Consider the following 15,931-nt stretch of genomic DNA (forward strand, 5'->3'; position numbering starts at 1 on the left):
ATCTGGGGAGGCAACTTTGCCCAGCCGGAGGCCTCTGTGCCTTGACAGTCCTTTCGTCTGCACGCCTTTCCTTATTCATTTATATATCTGGAGGAGGGAAATCGCTCCGTGATGAGCCATCGATTATGGCGGATGGATAACCTATCTGACTCAGCAGATGCCACTGCGGCTGGCACGGCTGGCACCGCTTTTTTGCTTTCCTTTTTCCTTCTTAAAAAAAAAAAAAGAAAATTAATCAATTGCTCTTTTCAGCTGATCTGCAGGTTGCACTCCTGGGAGATGGCGACAGAAGATGGAGGACTTAAATATGGAAATCGCGCGAGGCAGCTCCAGGCCTGGCTGGCCACGGACATTCATTGTGCCACAACTGACCTCTGAACCCTCTACTCCGTCCCAAGCGCTGGTCGGGGCTCTGGAGACCCAGCAGTGAGCAAGACAAGTTTAGCCCCTGCCTCACCAGCTCAGAGTCTAGAGCTCTGGCAAGGCAGAATCCAGCGGTAGCTACAGGAGCACACAGTAGGTGCTCAGTAACCCTGGGGAGAGGTGACGCAGGGTCCCTGGCAGTGTGTCGGGCACATAGTGATTGCTCAATTAGTGACTGCTCAATTAACGCTGTCTCTTTCATTCTCTCTTTGGGGGTAGGAGTCCCTGGTGAGTCTTATTTTGCAGCTGTGTGACACTGAGATCCTCCCTTTCCCTCTCTGAGCCTCAGTTTCCCCATCTGTAAAATGGGGCTTATCATAAAGTGCCCCACATGGAGCTGTTGAAAGGGTTTGCTTATTCACAGGTGGACTTGTGTGACATGCGTTATGGAGCACTGACTGTGTACAGGGTACCGAGGGGTTAAGCCAAGGGTTTGATTGAGATGGGCCTCGCAGGTAGTTTAGTGGTAAAGAATCTGGGAGACTCATTGCTGGGTTGGGAAGATCCCTTGGAGGAGGAAATGACAATCCACTCCAGTATTCTTGGCTGGTGGATCCCATGGACACAGGAGGCTAATGGGCTACTGTCCGTAGGGTCACAGTGAGTTGGACGCCACCAAGCTCGGGCACTTTGCTGTGTCTTTGATTGAGATCTGTGCCTCTGTTGCGGTTTTCCCAGTCTGCTGAGAGTTAGGTAAATTCAGTGGCCTGTGGTCAGTGCTGTGATGGGGTGGCTTAGGGACACGATGGAAGCCTCGACGCAGGGCCTTTAATGTAGCCTGGCTGGGGGATGGGGTCATAGACCCCACAGAGCAGAGATCAGCACACAGTCAAATCCAGCCCACAGCCTGCTTTTCTGCAGTTCCCAAGTTAAGGATAGTTTTTACATTTTAAATGGCTCTTCTTAAAGTCAAAATAATATTTCATGCCACATGAAAGCTCTGGGAAAATTCAAATGCCAGTGTCCATAGATAAAGCTTTATTGAAAGCTAGCCATGCCCATTTGTATAGGGATTGCCCACAGCCAGTTTTGAGCTATGATGGCAGAGCTGAGTGGTGGCAACAGAGACCATGGGTCCCACAAGGCCTGAAATACTTACTGTTTGACTCTGTACAGAATGTTTGGCAACTGTTGTCCGAAGGGAAGTGAGGTATGAGCCAAGAGCTGAAGGATGGGCAGAAACAGTCAGTTGGGGCTCGTTGGAAGGGGCCAGAAGAGGTTTGCTTTGTGAGCTGGAGAAAAAGCCTAGCATCTTTCAAGGCTGATAGAAGTGCCATGCTATTAAGTAAGCTGCAAAGCGCTGTGCCAACTTGATGATTTGGAATAGTGAGGACGTGTCCATCAACAACCTGACTGGAGAAAGGACGACGAGAGTAATAGTGATAGGAGGTCTTATTTATGGAGTAATTATTAGGTCCACGGTAGTTCCCCTAACAGTCTCACATTCAGTCCTCCAAAGGGACCTGAGTGTTGAGATCATTAGCCCACTTCACAGATGAGGAATCAGGAGCTCAGAGAGGTGCAGACACCTGGTCAAGGTCACACAGCCAGACACAGATCAGAACCCCAGATGGCATTGCTCAAAAAATTCATGTTCCAAACTCACAGCAATAAACCCCGACATTTCACTGCCCGTATCCTGCAATTTTATACAGACACGCATTGGTAAAAAAGAAAGAGGAAAAAAAGTGAAATAAACTAGGCTAGAATCCAAAGGATTTTGCAGCCACTCCTCGCCCCCCCTCCCCTCCACATCCTGAATGTTGTTTTTTTCCAGTTCCCCCCATCCCGGGGCTCCTCTGAAATCCAGCCACGTTGCTGGCAAGGAGAAAGGGGGGGTGGGGGTGGGGGTGGGAAGCTAGGCTTCCCAGAGAAAGCCAGCAGAGGAGGACTCTGAAATGGGTGGAGAGATGCGTGTTGAAGGCGCGGCGTGTTGGCAGCCCCGGCTCCCGGCAGCTGTTGGCTGCGCACAGAACCAACACAAACGGATGGCTGGGTTCAGGCTGGGAAGCCACCTCGCCTCGCTCCGGCTTCAGGCAAAACCGAGAGGCGCGGGATGACAGGCCTGCCAGCAGACGGGAAGTGACTGCGGGCGCGGTTTGTGCTTTTGGCTGCTTGGCGCAGGTCTGCGCAACACCGGGGCGGAAGCGAGAGAGGTGGGTGGCTCCCGGAGGCAGAAAGTCCTGGCACTTCCTGTCTGTGCATCTTTGGGCGAGGGGGTTCCTTCTTAAGAGTTTAGGGTCATCACCCATAAGTGTGTCAGTCACTCAGTCCAGTCTGACTCTTTGCAACCCCATGGACTGTAGCCTACCAGGCTCCTCTGTCCATGGAATTCTCCAGGCAAGAACACTGCAGTGTCCTGACCCAGGGATCGAGCCTGGGACTCCTGCATTGCAGGCAGATTCTTTACCATCTGAGCCACCTGGGAAGCCCCCCCACAGTGGCATCAACCTTTGGGGACAGTCGTGCAGTGGACAGCGGGGGGCACCGCCCAAAACCCCCTTCAGGAAAATCCTTGTTGCTCCTCTGGGGTACCAGTGTCAACAGCCAACTGCCGTCAGCACAGGACAACTGGGCTCCAGAGACCAGCCTCCCCAAGGTCAGGTCCAAGGACCGATCACTGTAAAGTGTAGAGGTCTGTACAATTCTGAAGAGCCAGCCTCGCTCCAGAGCTGCCTATGGAGTTGACCGAGGTGATCGTCCTGCCATCAAGGTTCAGCTTCTCCCTCCATCCACCTTCTCTCTTCCCTCCCCAAAGAGTCCTGCTCACAAATGGCATGACGCTAAATTCTGTCCTGTAGCACCCTGAGCTCCCGACCTGGGGCTATATGCTTGATAAGTTATGTTTGGCAAGTGCCCAGGGTGTAGTTGGGATTCAGTACATGCAAAGAAGCAAAGGGAAGATGAGAATGACGGCAAGAACTACTTCCGTGTGTCCAGATTCCTCTCGGCCTCAAAGACAAAGAAGCAAGTACATCAACAGCGCAGTGCCCTCGTCTCCTCTTCCCTCTGCTGGTATCCACAGGGGCATGTGCACTTCTTGACTGTCATCATACATTGGAGCCAGGCTGTGCACTGAGCATGCACAGAACCCCAACGGGGTCATTGTTCCCATTTGACAGATGTGAAGACTGAGGCCAAGAGAAATAAAGTGATGTACCTAGAACTCGGGGCTTCCCTGATGGCTCAGCGGTAACAAATCCGCCTGCCAATGCAGGAGATGCAGATTCGATACCTGAGTCAGGAAGACCCCCTGGAGAAGGGAATGGCAACCCACTCCAGTATGCTTGCCTGGGAAATCCAATGGACAGAGGAGGCTGGTGGGCTACAGTCCGTGGGGTCGCAAAGAGTTGGACATGACTGGGTGACTAAACCATAACCTACAACTTAGCAGAGTGTCCGCTATGATCATATTCATCTGTTAAGAAAATACTGAACGCTGGGCCCTTCACAGATCTCGGAGGCGAGGAAGACACATGATGGGCCGAGCCATGATAGTGACTAATATCTAAGGCCAGTGATGACTGTCAGATGCAGGCTGTGATCTGGGGTTGACATGAGGGCCCCGAAGGCAGCTGGATGAATCACGGAACAGAACTGGAATTCAAGTCTTCCAACTCTGCACCAGCAGCTAAATCTATATTCAAGGGGGGTATATTGGAGAGGCTAGGTTCTCAGCTGCTCCCTGTCTTCTCCCCAACTCTGCTTCAGAGCCAGCCTAAGAGCCCCCCCAATGCCCCCACCCTCTCTGCAGCTGAGAAACCCACGTTCCCTTCTCTCCCCAGCAACCCAAGGCTGAGAAAACCCAGTTTCTCCCGAAGTGAGATGACCAAGTTTGGAAGAGACCTTGAGCACTCCCTTCCCTCTGCTTGTCTCCTGGTGAGCGGTCAGCCTTTCTTTCCAGGAATCGGAGCCAAAGCCGCCTTACTCATCCTGCCGCCTCACTTCATAGGCTGAAGCATCTGCCCCCTGAGGAAGCCCTGTCCTGCGCTCAGGCACCCCTCACCCAGATCTTTTTTACCTGGCAACACCAAGGAGCTTTCTCAACCTGGGGAGGAGTCTTTGAGGGTCACGGCTCAGTGGCAGCTATCAGATTCCTGGAAAAACCCAGGTTCTGGGAGTCAGAGGGAGCCAGAGGGAGGATGGACAGAGCTGTGTGTGTGCAGTGGACGGGGAGGGGGGGTGGGGGGCAGTGGCGGAGTGCGGGAAACCAGCCCCAGCTTTGAAGCTGCAGCTGGGGGAGTGCTCCTGTAGACAGCTCAAGTCGTGACAGGCTTGCATGCCTACACAGCTTCCAGAAGGTCTGGTCCCTGCCTGCCCACGAAGCATCCTGGCCAGCCCCAGGGTTTTAGTGCCCCTGCCTTAGACCTTTCTCTACATCAGACAGATTGTCACTGTGAAATACAACTATGGGTTAACCAGTCTCCTTTTCTCTCCTATCTCTGAGCCGTTTAAAAGCAGGGACCGGCAGGGTTGACTCATCCTGGCGTCACTAGAAGTTAGCGTAGAGCTTGGCGCATAGTAGGTGCTTTTTCACTGCCTGAGTCCATGCGCGTTTCCCCTCTCTCTCTATCTCTTGACTTCATTCTTCAAACGGGCCTCAAATGGTGGTGGGGATGGTCATCAACTTCCCTGGACTCACATGCCTAGCAGTCTACCAGGAGAAAGAAAACTGGGGAAGATTCTTATTGGTCCAGACTGAGTCATGTGTTTCTCCCCAAAGCATCACATGACCTGGGGAAAAGATATCTCTGATTGGCTGGGTCTGGGTCAGGTGTGGTTCCCATGGCTAGGAGTGGGATCAGGCACCTCGGCACCACAGGCCATAGATTTCCCACAGGAGGGGTTTCCGTGGCTTATGTGGGTGAGGTAACTGAGACCGAGAGAGAGAGAGAGAGAGAGAGAGAGAGAGAGAGAGAGAGAGAGAGAGGGAGTGGATCTGAACCACGAGCAGTGTAGTTCAGTCTTGGGGGAAACAACTGGTTAAACCAAACTACCTGGTTGCCTTGTGGAATAACCTGTGATTTTCCCCAGAAGGAGAGACTCTGAAAGTCCTCGTGCTCAGGGCCTATACTGGGTTACGAACTGCACCCAGCGAACAGCCATCAAATACTTAAACCTGAGGCTGGAAAGGTAGGCAGGGGCAGAGTGTGAAAGGCCATGAATGATACTACAAGAGGCCTGAGCCTGTCGCTCAGCACAGTCTGGCCCTCGAGATGGCCATCTGTGTTTGTAAATAAAGTTTTATTGTAACATAGCCATGCACATATTGCTTACGGCTGACTTCGCACTCCACCTGCAGAGCTGAGTAGCTGTAAGGGAGACCATCTGGCCCACGAAGCCAAAAATATTTAATAGCTGGCCATTTGCAGAAAGTTTGCTGGTCCTCACACGCGTGCGAGAGAACTGGAGACGCAAGAGTGTGGTAATCCACTCTCTATTTTAAGAAGATGAATCCTACACTCTAGATGCAGTTAGGAGATATTTTAAAGATTGCGTCTGGACCCTGTGGATCGTATGGACTGATCAGTTGATAGTGGGTTCTATCTCAAGTGAGGGGTCTCCGGAAGCCGAGCCGGAGACCAGGAAGCTGTGCGAGGAGTTTCGGAGGTGATCTCAGGGAGCAGCCTTAAGGAAGAGTGGAAGTGAGGTGAGGAAGGGAGGTGACCTTTAAGGGGGGCAGTGCGAACAGATGGCCATTCTGGGTAGATAGAGCTCTGAGGGTTCTGGGAGTGGTGTGGATTGTGAACCCGTGAGGCAGGAGGGAGCCGGGGTATTTATAGAGTGAAGAGCTGAGACTAAGACCAACTGAGCGTCTATCCCCGAGTTCTAGTCTTTGCCTGTTACCAGTGGTGGGGTCTTCAGCAAGTCCGTTTCACAAGTCTGGGCCTCTGTGAGATCAGACATTTCTAGGAGTCCTTCCAGCTTGGAGATCGATGGCTTTCTTGCCTCATTCCAGACTGTCCCAGGCCTGACTGGTGGGTGATTCTGATGACTTTGGTTTGTCTCCTGGGCCTTCCAGGTTTTTTTATCCCCCTCTCTGTGTTCACAATGCGTGTCTGGAGATACCTTCTCTGTCACACTTTTGCTTTCCTTCATGCGCTAGAATTAACCCTGTGCCGTGAAGACTCTCCATGCCTGCTTATGCAAATGCAGTCACCTGGTTGTTGGTTAAATGCAGAGGCCTGGGCCCCACCTCAAGACCCACTGAGTGGGACTGTCAGGGCAGGAGGGCCTGAGCACCTGCATTTCAGCAAGTGCCCCTGGGGCCGCCAAAACTGCTGACTTTGGAAACCTCCGTGGTCGTGATTTTGGGCATGGGCTCCAGGCTCAGGCTGGTGTCTGTGACTTGCTGTGTGGCTTTGGGGAATCAGCTATTGTCTCTGATCCCTGTTTCTATCACAAAAAATGGAGCACACCATATGCCCCACCTTGAGGCGTCAAGGAAACACTGTGTTTGGAGCTGTCAGCAAATTCAGGCTACCCTGGCTATCTTTATGGCAGGTCTGAGTCCTGCGAACCAGCTCAGGAGTGTGTGAGACGTCACAGCTGCTTATTTTCTGTAAATCAACTTAATTTCTATTTCCAGCCCCCATCCCACTGGGCTGGAGGAAAACATACCCTTGGACAGATATGCTGAAAGCCCAGCCACTGCCATATGCTGGGGTGTGGCCACAGCCAGGGTGTTGGTTATGAGACACCAGGAAACCATGAATCCTGTTCAGTTTCTGCACTGGCTTTGCCCACCCCCCAAATGACGACACTGGAGCTGGTGACCAGCTTGAATTCAATGAGGAGACAGAAACGATGGGCTGATCCCCAAAACAAAAACACACGTATACACCCAGCAATTCAGATTCAAAATTTTATCCGGACATCCCCTCCACACACACACACCTTATAACGCCTATTGAGTCTGACCTTTCCCGAAATACACACAGGGTCTTATTGGGTGCCTGTGGTTGAAGCATAGTTTTAAAATAAAGGTTGAAGCATGACTTTTGTGCAATTATGAAATGAATGTGTCAAAGAGTGTAGTTAGCTCATTAATTAATGAGGGAACCAGAAAGATGGCAACACTGGTTCAAAGGAGATTTCAGACAACACACACACATACAGGCATTCAGAAAGGCTGGGAATAATTTACAAGGAGATGCAAAATTGGTCAATAACTTTACAGCAATAATCAATTGCATTCTGCTGGACAAAATTCATTTGCATTTCCATGGCATGAATCATTTGTATTACTATCAGTTTTTTTTTAAACTTAGTTATAAAATAGCTCAAAGACAGTGAAAGGCACAATAACACGGAGGGTTGTGCAAGGCAGAACATCCAGCCATCTTTTATTTATTTTTAACCTGTATCACCATCAGTCACAATTTTTCCTGACCTTACAATACTGTCACCACCATATCAGAAGAGAGGAGAGAGGTTTTGTGTCTCCCAAATCTCTGTTTCTTCATCTGCAAAATGGGTTTGGGAAGAGCCCCAGACAGCCCAGGGTCTCCCTGGCTGGCTCAGATGGTAAAGAATCTGCCTGCCATGTGGGAGACCCGGGTTCAGTCCCTGGGTGGGGAAGATCCTCTAAAGAAGGGAATGGCTACCCACTCCAGTATTCTTGCCTGGAGAATTCCATGGCCAGAGGAGCCTGGTGGGCTACAGTTCATGGGGTCGCAAAGAGTCGGACATGACTGAGTGACTAACACTTTCTTGACAGCGCAGGGACAGGAGCCTGGCTGTGACAAGCACGGTGGGCGAGGAGAATCATGTCACAAAACGGTCTTCAATCCTTGTCATGCATGGTTTAGGCCACATCCTCGCTCTACCTTACAAGAGTTACTATTTCCTTTACACCAACTCTGACTGGAGCTGCTGCTGCTGCTGCTGCTAAGTCACTTCAGTCATGTCTGACTCTAAGCGACCCCATAGACGGCAGCCATAGACCAGGCTTCCCCGTCCCTGGGATTCTCCAGGCAAGAACACTGGAGTAGGTTGCCATTTCCTTCTCCAGTGCATGAAAGTGAAAAGTCAAAGTGAAGTTGCTCAGTTGTGTCTGACTCTTAGCGATCCCATGGACTGCAGCCCACCAGGCTCCTCCGCCCATGGGATTTTCCAGGCAAGAGTACTGGAGTAGGGTGCCATTGCCTTCTCCGCTGATTGGAGCAGATACACAAAATCAGAGGTTGAGGTCCTGGTCCTATTTACTTTTTCCTAATACATATAAAAGTAGACATATAGCCATTGAGAAAAGAAAAGGAAGTTCATCCTTGTACTGTCTCATCCAGGGCTCCAGGGGAAGCCCTGGGTTAGGAAGGTATCCGGGAAGAAAATAAATAGCAGTCGGCTCACAGTCTGACATACTTACGCATCACCGCCAAGCACCACCGAGCTCTACAAATCAGTTTACAATTGGCAAACCCTCTCCTGAAATAAAAGTGGGGGCAAATGAAACCCCATCGAAGGCAGTACCTAGAAGCAGAGACCAAAGGCCGCCCTGGGGAGGGGTTGTCAATTCTCTGGGCTGTGGGAGGCAGATCCCCAGGGCCTTAACACACCCCTCCTGGCCCCACAAGCCCCCTCCCCACCATCTGCCTCTCAGATTGCCCCTTCTCCTCCCGCTCCGCCTTCAGAAGCCCAGACGGTGGCCCCCTCCTGTGATTCATCCGACTGGAATGCGGGAGTTCTCACATTGCTTGAACTGAAGCCTTTTAATTCCCCCTCGGTGATGAATGGGCGAGGCTCTCAAATGAACTGTTGAGGCCCTGTGTCCAGGCTGCCGTCCTCCCCCTGCTCCGAGTCATTATTTCTGGACCGAATGCGTGAAGTGCTTCTGCTTCCCGGGAACTCGTTTTGCATGCAAACATTTGGTGATTAAGCGAGGCTTACTTAATTAAGCACTTTGTAATGACTCTTAAACCAAAGAAGGGTGGATTAGGGGTCTGATTTGCGCTGGTGATGTAACCGGCGCCTTCGGATCGGGGTCGGGGGCGAGCAGGTCTAGCCTGGGGAACAGAGAGTAAGGACTCCGCAGCAGCTGAGATGGACTCATTCGTTCACCCATTCATTCATTCACGTATTCACGGGGCACCTCTAAGAGCCAGGGTGTACAGTGACTGATAGTGAGAATCCTGCCAGGCACTGTGCTGGGAAGCCTGGTGAGTAACATTACGAAGACTAGGAACACATAATAGTTACTGGGAACTGGCTTTCGTAGGCACTGCGCTGCTGCCGCACATACCCGTCATATTAATGATAATAGTAGTAGCTTATTTATCCAGGTTGTGGTCAGACCCCCCGTGGCTATGTACAGTGAATTCCCTGGTGTCTCTTCCGCCTGGTTTTGCTGTGGTCCTTCGCGCCCTGGAACTCTGCCGGCTCTCTGATCATGGTCTTGGGCTTCAGAAATAGCCCCCTCTTTGTTGCAGTCTTCCTGACTCAACATTTCTCACTCACCGCTGGTGCACTTTGCCCATCTGTATAATGGGTAGGTTGCTGTGGATTATCTCTCAGTCTCTGATGCTTGAGGGTTTTGGGAGCAAGGGATGTCTCCCCTGTTTGGGGGGACTGCAAGAATGACAGTGGTGATTAGAGGACCGTGGCTGTTAGGTGCAATAAGGCTTCAGAGCCCAGCCTTGCACAGCTCTGAGCCACAGCAAGGTTCAGAGTCTCAGCTCTGATCTTCAAAAGCTGTGTGACCTTTATCAAGTGGCTTGCCCTCTCTGAGGCACAGACCCCTCACCTCTCCGATGACTGCTGTGAGCCATGTGAACAGGCTCAGGGGCAGTAAGGTCCCTTGAAAACTGTCTGCCTGGTGGCAGAAGCCACTGTTTCTCAAACTTGGACCCACAAATATACCCTGAAGTGCCCACTTTCCTGTTTGATTTTGTTTTCCCATTCATATTATAACCTGGAAAGAATGCCTTTTAACATGAATGATCATTTTATAACCAAGGACTTCTATGGGACTTCAGGGCCCGGATTGCTGTGTGCCTTCACAATTGTGAGCTTGTCGCGTAAAGACCAAACTGCCTCACAGTGTGGTTCCAAGGAAGATTTGGCAAGTGTTTTAAGGGTAGGATGCAAAGCTGACTCATCACGTGGCAGATACCAGCATGGCGGTCTTTGGGGACCAGGGGTCTCATCTCAGCCTCACAACATAGCCTTAGACACACGTGTGAGTGGGCATGTCAGTAGACCCTAGTTCTGCATGACCGATGTGCAGTCATTCATGGACAGTGAGGGTGATGGGAATATGCAATGAGGACCTCCCTCTGTTTCTGATGCCAACAGGAATCGTAGTAGGTTCTTGTTTAATGACTTAAAGAATCTGCTCCATGCAAAGCAGACCAGCATCTTGCCTACTCAAGTGATGCAGCGTTAAGATCAGTAGATTGAGTTAAATGCGAGGTCTGATTATCCTGAGCTAACAAGTACAGTTTGACATTTTAAACAACACTACAGGGACTTCCTTGGTCCAGTGGCTAAGAATCTGCCTTGCAACCCAGGGGATGTGGGTTCCATCCCTGGTCAGGGATCTCAGATCTCACCTGCCTCAGGGCGACTAAGCTTGTGTGCACCGCAGGTATTGAGCCTGCCTGCCACAACTAGAGAGTCCATGGGCTGCGATGAAAGATCCCATTTGACAGAATAAAGATCCGGTGTGCTGCAGCTAAGACCTAAGGCAGTCAAATAATAATAATAATACCTCAGTCCTAAAAGTCACTCTCGGCTTTGGAAGTATACAAATTAGCCAACAGACCTAGAAGGTGGTAAGCACTACTACTCTCCTATCCAAAGTCCATTCTCCCTTTCTTCCTTAGTGGCAGGCCTCTTTTATTTAAGGTACTGGTATGCCCAGCTAAAAGGTTTTATTCCTTGCTTCCCCGAGTTATAAATTTGCCAGTGAATCATAAGCTGAGGTCATTAGGTGGTATTTTTGACCAGATTGTTTAAATAGGGTAGATGTACTTAAGAGGCATGCTTCCTTCTGTTTTCTTCTTGCAGAGAACACTGATGGGATAGTCGGGGTCACAGTAGCCATATTGTGACCATGAGGCACCTTGCCCAGGGTTAACATGTGCTAAGGACATCAGTACAGAAAAACTGGGCATTCCCTCATTTCTTTGACACAAGTGAAAAATAAAACCTCAATTCATTTAATTCATTGTCATTCTGGGTCCCCTTTGCCATTCCCAACTGATTTATATTTAGAAGCAGATGGAGAATGCCACCTTTCTCTATTAGATCAAGCATAAGTGGTTTATATTCAAAGAAATGGCCTTTTCTGCCATATTAAAATAATGTTGGTAATTGAAATGTTGTGGTGTCATAGTTATAAGGTGAAGGGGCTTCCTGGAAAAGTAAAAGATAAGAAATTTAGGGGTTATGTTACATTTATATTAATTTTAAGTCAATTTTAAAATAAAGTGATTTAAGTTAAATATTAGGAACCTCTTCATTTTCAGTGCTTAGAAAGAGGCCCATCCATTATTTGAGCTCAAGAAATGCTGGGCCTGGGGCTTGCCTACAGTTGTGGCCAGAACTCCTCTCTTATACACTGACTCATTGGAGAAAGTGAAGCAGATGAATCAGGAATTCTCACTAGCAGGTGAGAACTCATGCTGGCTTGACTTGAAGCGAGGGTGAGGAGTCAAGAAAAGAGTCCGCAATGCAATACTTGGATGCAATCTCAAAAATGACAAAATGATCTCTGTTCATTTCCAAGGCAAACCATTCAATATCACAGTAATTCAAGGCTATGCCCCAACCAGTAATGCTGAAGAAGCTGAAGCTGAATGGTTCTATGAAGACCCACAAGACCTTTTAGAACTAATACCCCAAAAAAGATGTCCTTTTCATTATAGGGGACTGGAATGCAAAAGTAGGAAGTCAAGAAACACCTGGAGTAACAGGCAAATTTGGCCTTGGAATGTGGAATGAAGCAGGACAAAGGCTAATAGAGTTCTGCCAAGAGAACACACAGGTCACAGCAAACACCCTCTTCCAACAACACAACAGAAGACTCCACACATGGACATCACCAGATGGTCAACACCAAAATCAGACTGATTATATTCTTTGCAGCCAAAGATGGAGAAGCTCTATTCAGTCAGCAAAAACAAGACCAGGAGCTGACTGTGGCTCAGATCATGAACTCCTTATTGCCAAATTCAGACTTAAATTGAAGAAAGTGGAGAAAACCACTAGACCATTCAGGTACGACCTAAATCAAATCCCTTATGATTATACAGTGGAAGTGAGAAATAAATATAAGGAACTAGATCTGCTAGACAGAGTGCCTGATGGACTATGGATGGAGGTTCATGACACTGTACAGGGGACAGGGATCAAGACCATCCCCAAGAAAAAGAAATGCAAAAAAGCAAAATGGCTGTCTGAGGAGGCCTTACAAATAGCTGTGAAAACAAGAGAAGCGAAAAGCAAAGGAGAAAAGGAAAAATATACCCATTTGAATGCAGAGTTCCAACGAATAGCAAGGAGAGATAAGAAAGCCTTCTTCAGCGATCAATGCAAAGAAATAGAGGAAAACAACAGAATGGGAAAGACTAGAGATCTCTTCAAGAAAATTAGAGATACCAAGGGAACATTTCATGCAAAGATGGGCACAATACAGGACAGAAATGGTATGGACCTAACAGAAGCAGAAGATATTAAGAAGAGGTGGCAAGAATACACAGAAGAACTGTACAAAAAAGACCTTCACGACCAAGATAATCACGATGGTGTGATCACTCATCTAGAGCCAGACATCCTGGAATGTGAAGTCAAGTGGGCCTTAGGAAGCATCACTAGGAACAAAGCTAGTGGAGGTGATGGGATTCCAGCTGAACTATTTCAAATCCTGAAAGATGATGCTGTGAAAGTGCTGCACTCAATATGCCAGCACATTTGGAAAACTCAGCAGTGGCCACAGGACTGGAAAAGGTCAGTTTTCATTCCAATCCCAAAGAAAGGCAATGCCAAAGAATGCTCAAACTACCACACAATTGCACTCATCTCACGTGCTAGTAAAGTAATGCTCAAAATTTCTAAGCCAGGCTTCAGCAATACGTGAACCATGAACTTCCAGACATTCAAGCTGGTTTTAGAAAAGGCAGAGGAACCAGAGATCAAATTGCCAACACCTGCTGGATCATCTAAAAAGCAAGAGAGTTCTAGAAAAACATCTATTTCTGCTTTATTGACTATGCCAAAGCCTTTGACTGTGTGAATCACAATAAACTGTGGACAATTCTGAAAGAGATGGGAATACCAGACCACCTGACCTGCCTCCTGAGAAATCTGTATGCAGGTCAGGAAGCAACAGTTAGAAGTGGACATGGAACAACAGACTGGTTCCAAATAGGAAAAGGAGTACGTCAAGGCTGTATATTGTCACCCTGCTTATTTAACTTCTATGCAGAGTACATCATGAGAAACGCTGGGCTGGAAGAAGCACAAGCTGGAATCAAGATTGCCAGGAGAAGTATCAATAACCTCAGATATGCAGATGACACCACCCTTAGGACATAAAGTGAAGAACTAAAGAGCCTCTTGATGAAAATGAAAAAGGAGAGTGAAGAAGCTGGCTTAAAGCTCAACATTCAGAAAACGAAGATCATGGCATCCGGTCCCATCACATCATGGGAAATAGATAGGTAAACAGTGGAAACAGTGGCTTACTTTGTTTTGGGGGGCTCCAAAATCACTGCAGATGGTGACTGCAGCCATGAAATTAAAGACACTTACTCCTTGGAAGGAAAGTTATGACCAACCTAGACAGCATATTAAAAAGCAGAGACATTACTTTGCTGACTAAGGTCCATCTAGTCAAGGCTATGGTTTTTCCAGTGGTCATGTATGGAAGTGAGAGTTGGACTATAAAGAAAGCTGAGTGCCAAAGAACTGATGCTTTTGAACTGTGGTGTTGGATAAGACTCTTGAGAGTCCCTTGGACTGCAAGGAGATACAGCCAGTCCATCCTAAAGGAGATCAGTCCTGGGTGTTCATTGGAAGGACTGATGTTGAAGCTGAAACTCCAGTACTTTGGCCACCTGATGCGAAGAGCTAACTCATTTGAAAAGACCCTGATGCTAGGAAAGATTGAGGGCAGGAGGAGAAGGGGACGACAGAGGATGAGATGGTTGGATGGCGTCACCGACTCAATGGACATGAGTTTGGGTGGACTCCGGGAGTTGGTGATGGACAGGGAGGCCTGGCATGCCGCAGTTCATGGGGTCGCAAAGAGTCGGACGTGACTGAGCGACTGAACTGAGCTGAACTGAGGGTGGGGAATAAAAGAAATGCTTTCTTGAGTTCTTAAAAACTTTCCCACCCAAGACAAAGCCCAGCAGTATTTGTCTTCTCAGGGTTTCCTGGCCAGAGGCAAGGCAGGAAAGCAGAAACCCTGAAGCGCCTTGTGAGAAGCAGTTTTTATAGCGTCCCCTGCAAGTGCTGGCGGGGAGAGGTTGGGGGGGGGGAAGGTAGGGACTCCCAGGGAAACCCTGCCTGATGAGATTCCCAGCTTGAAGCAGGTGGAGCCCTGTGACCGAGAACAAATTCATCACACATCAGGCCAGGACTTCCCGCGGGCCAAATCACGTCCCTTGGCGCCTGCCCCGTCTCTTCATCCATGAAAGGGGACCATGGGACCTGTGAAGCACCCCAGGGGCGCCCATCGGTGGAAATAACAGGACAACCCGTGGTGCTCATGTGCGAGAGACCCCCTGAAGGGCGAAGGCATTTGTTAAGAGTTAACTGAATTTGTTTAAGGTATTTCGTTTCCTTCCAAAGGGATATTTATTTATCCTTTTGGTTGTAAATGACATTTCCAGGTCCCCAGTCACATTCAGATGAATGTGAGCGAAGCCTTGGACTAGTGGTGCCTGAGTGCAGACGGATGCAGGAATCAGAGGCTGCATCCAGAAAGAAGTTCAGAGGTGAAGGAGACCTGGAGACCTGGAATCAGGGGAATCATGAGAGATAACCCAGAACAAATCTCTCCCACTCGTCGTCAAGGTTAGGGCAGAGGGTCTTTGTTCTGAGGAATTATGAGTGTGCAGAGCTGTGTGCTGATTCTAAGGCATTAAAGTTGAACAGAAATAAACCTTAAAGTTGTCCTGCTGGGTCCAAAAACTCAATTTGTGTAGGTTGTAGTGGCAGCGTTTTTAACTACTATTCACAGCTGACATTGGGTACTTGCTGTGTGCCATTGCTAAGCATCTGTATGTGCGGCATCATTGCAAAGAGGTCTGGATTCCTCCAACAAGGGGCTGAGTCCTGCTAGGCTCCAGGGTGCCTAGAGAATTCTGGAGGAACACTGAGTCCCTTGTAACAGCCCTTAGAGCTCTGGACTCATCTGGAGTCATTTATTTATCTTCCATCTCTCCTGCTAGACTGTGCGCCCCATGAGGACAGAGCTGTTTCTGGTTGGTTCATCCCAAATCCACTGCTTGGCAGGGCACCTGGCACACGGAGCTTCTGAGTTCATGCTTGTTACCTGCAC

The 15,931-nt window shown here is 49.0% G+C and overlaps 1 protein-coding gene across 1 annotated transcript; it reads left to right on the forward strand.

Annotated features, from left to right (window-relative positions):
• The first annotated feature begins 2,400 nt into the window (after nt 1-2,400).
• On the forward strand, nt 2,401-13,598 carry LOC132658016 (uncharacterized). Its single transcript, XM_060400848.1, has 2 exons — nt 2,401-2,579; nt 4,209-13,598. The coding sequence occupies exon 2, from the start codon at nt 12,356-12,358 to the stop codon at nt 13,499-13,501; it is 1,146 nt and encodes a 381-aa protein (XP_060256831.1). The 5' UTR covers nt 2,401-2,579; nt 4,209-12,355; the 3' UTR covers nt 13,502-13,598.
• The last annotated feature ends 2,333 nt before the right edge of the window (nt 13,599-15,931 follow it).

The sequence above is a fragment of the Ovis aries genome, chromosome 17 (assembly GCF_016772045.2).
Source record: "Ovis aries strain OAR_USU_Benz2616 breed Rambouillet chromosome 17, ARS-UI_Ramb_v3.0, whole genome shotgun sequence".
Classification (NCBI taxonomy): domain Eukaryota; kingdom Metazoa; phylum Chordata; class Mammalia; order Artiodactyla; family Bovidae; genus Ovis; species Ovis aries.

Coding starts and splice junctions, on each gene's coding strand:
- LOC132658016 (XM_060400848.1), top strand. CDS start 12,356: ATGTGGAATGAAGCAGGACAAAGGCTAATAGAGTTCTGCCAAGAGAAC.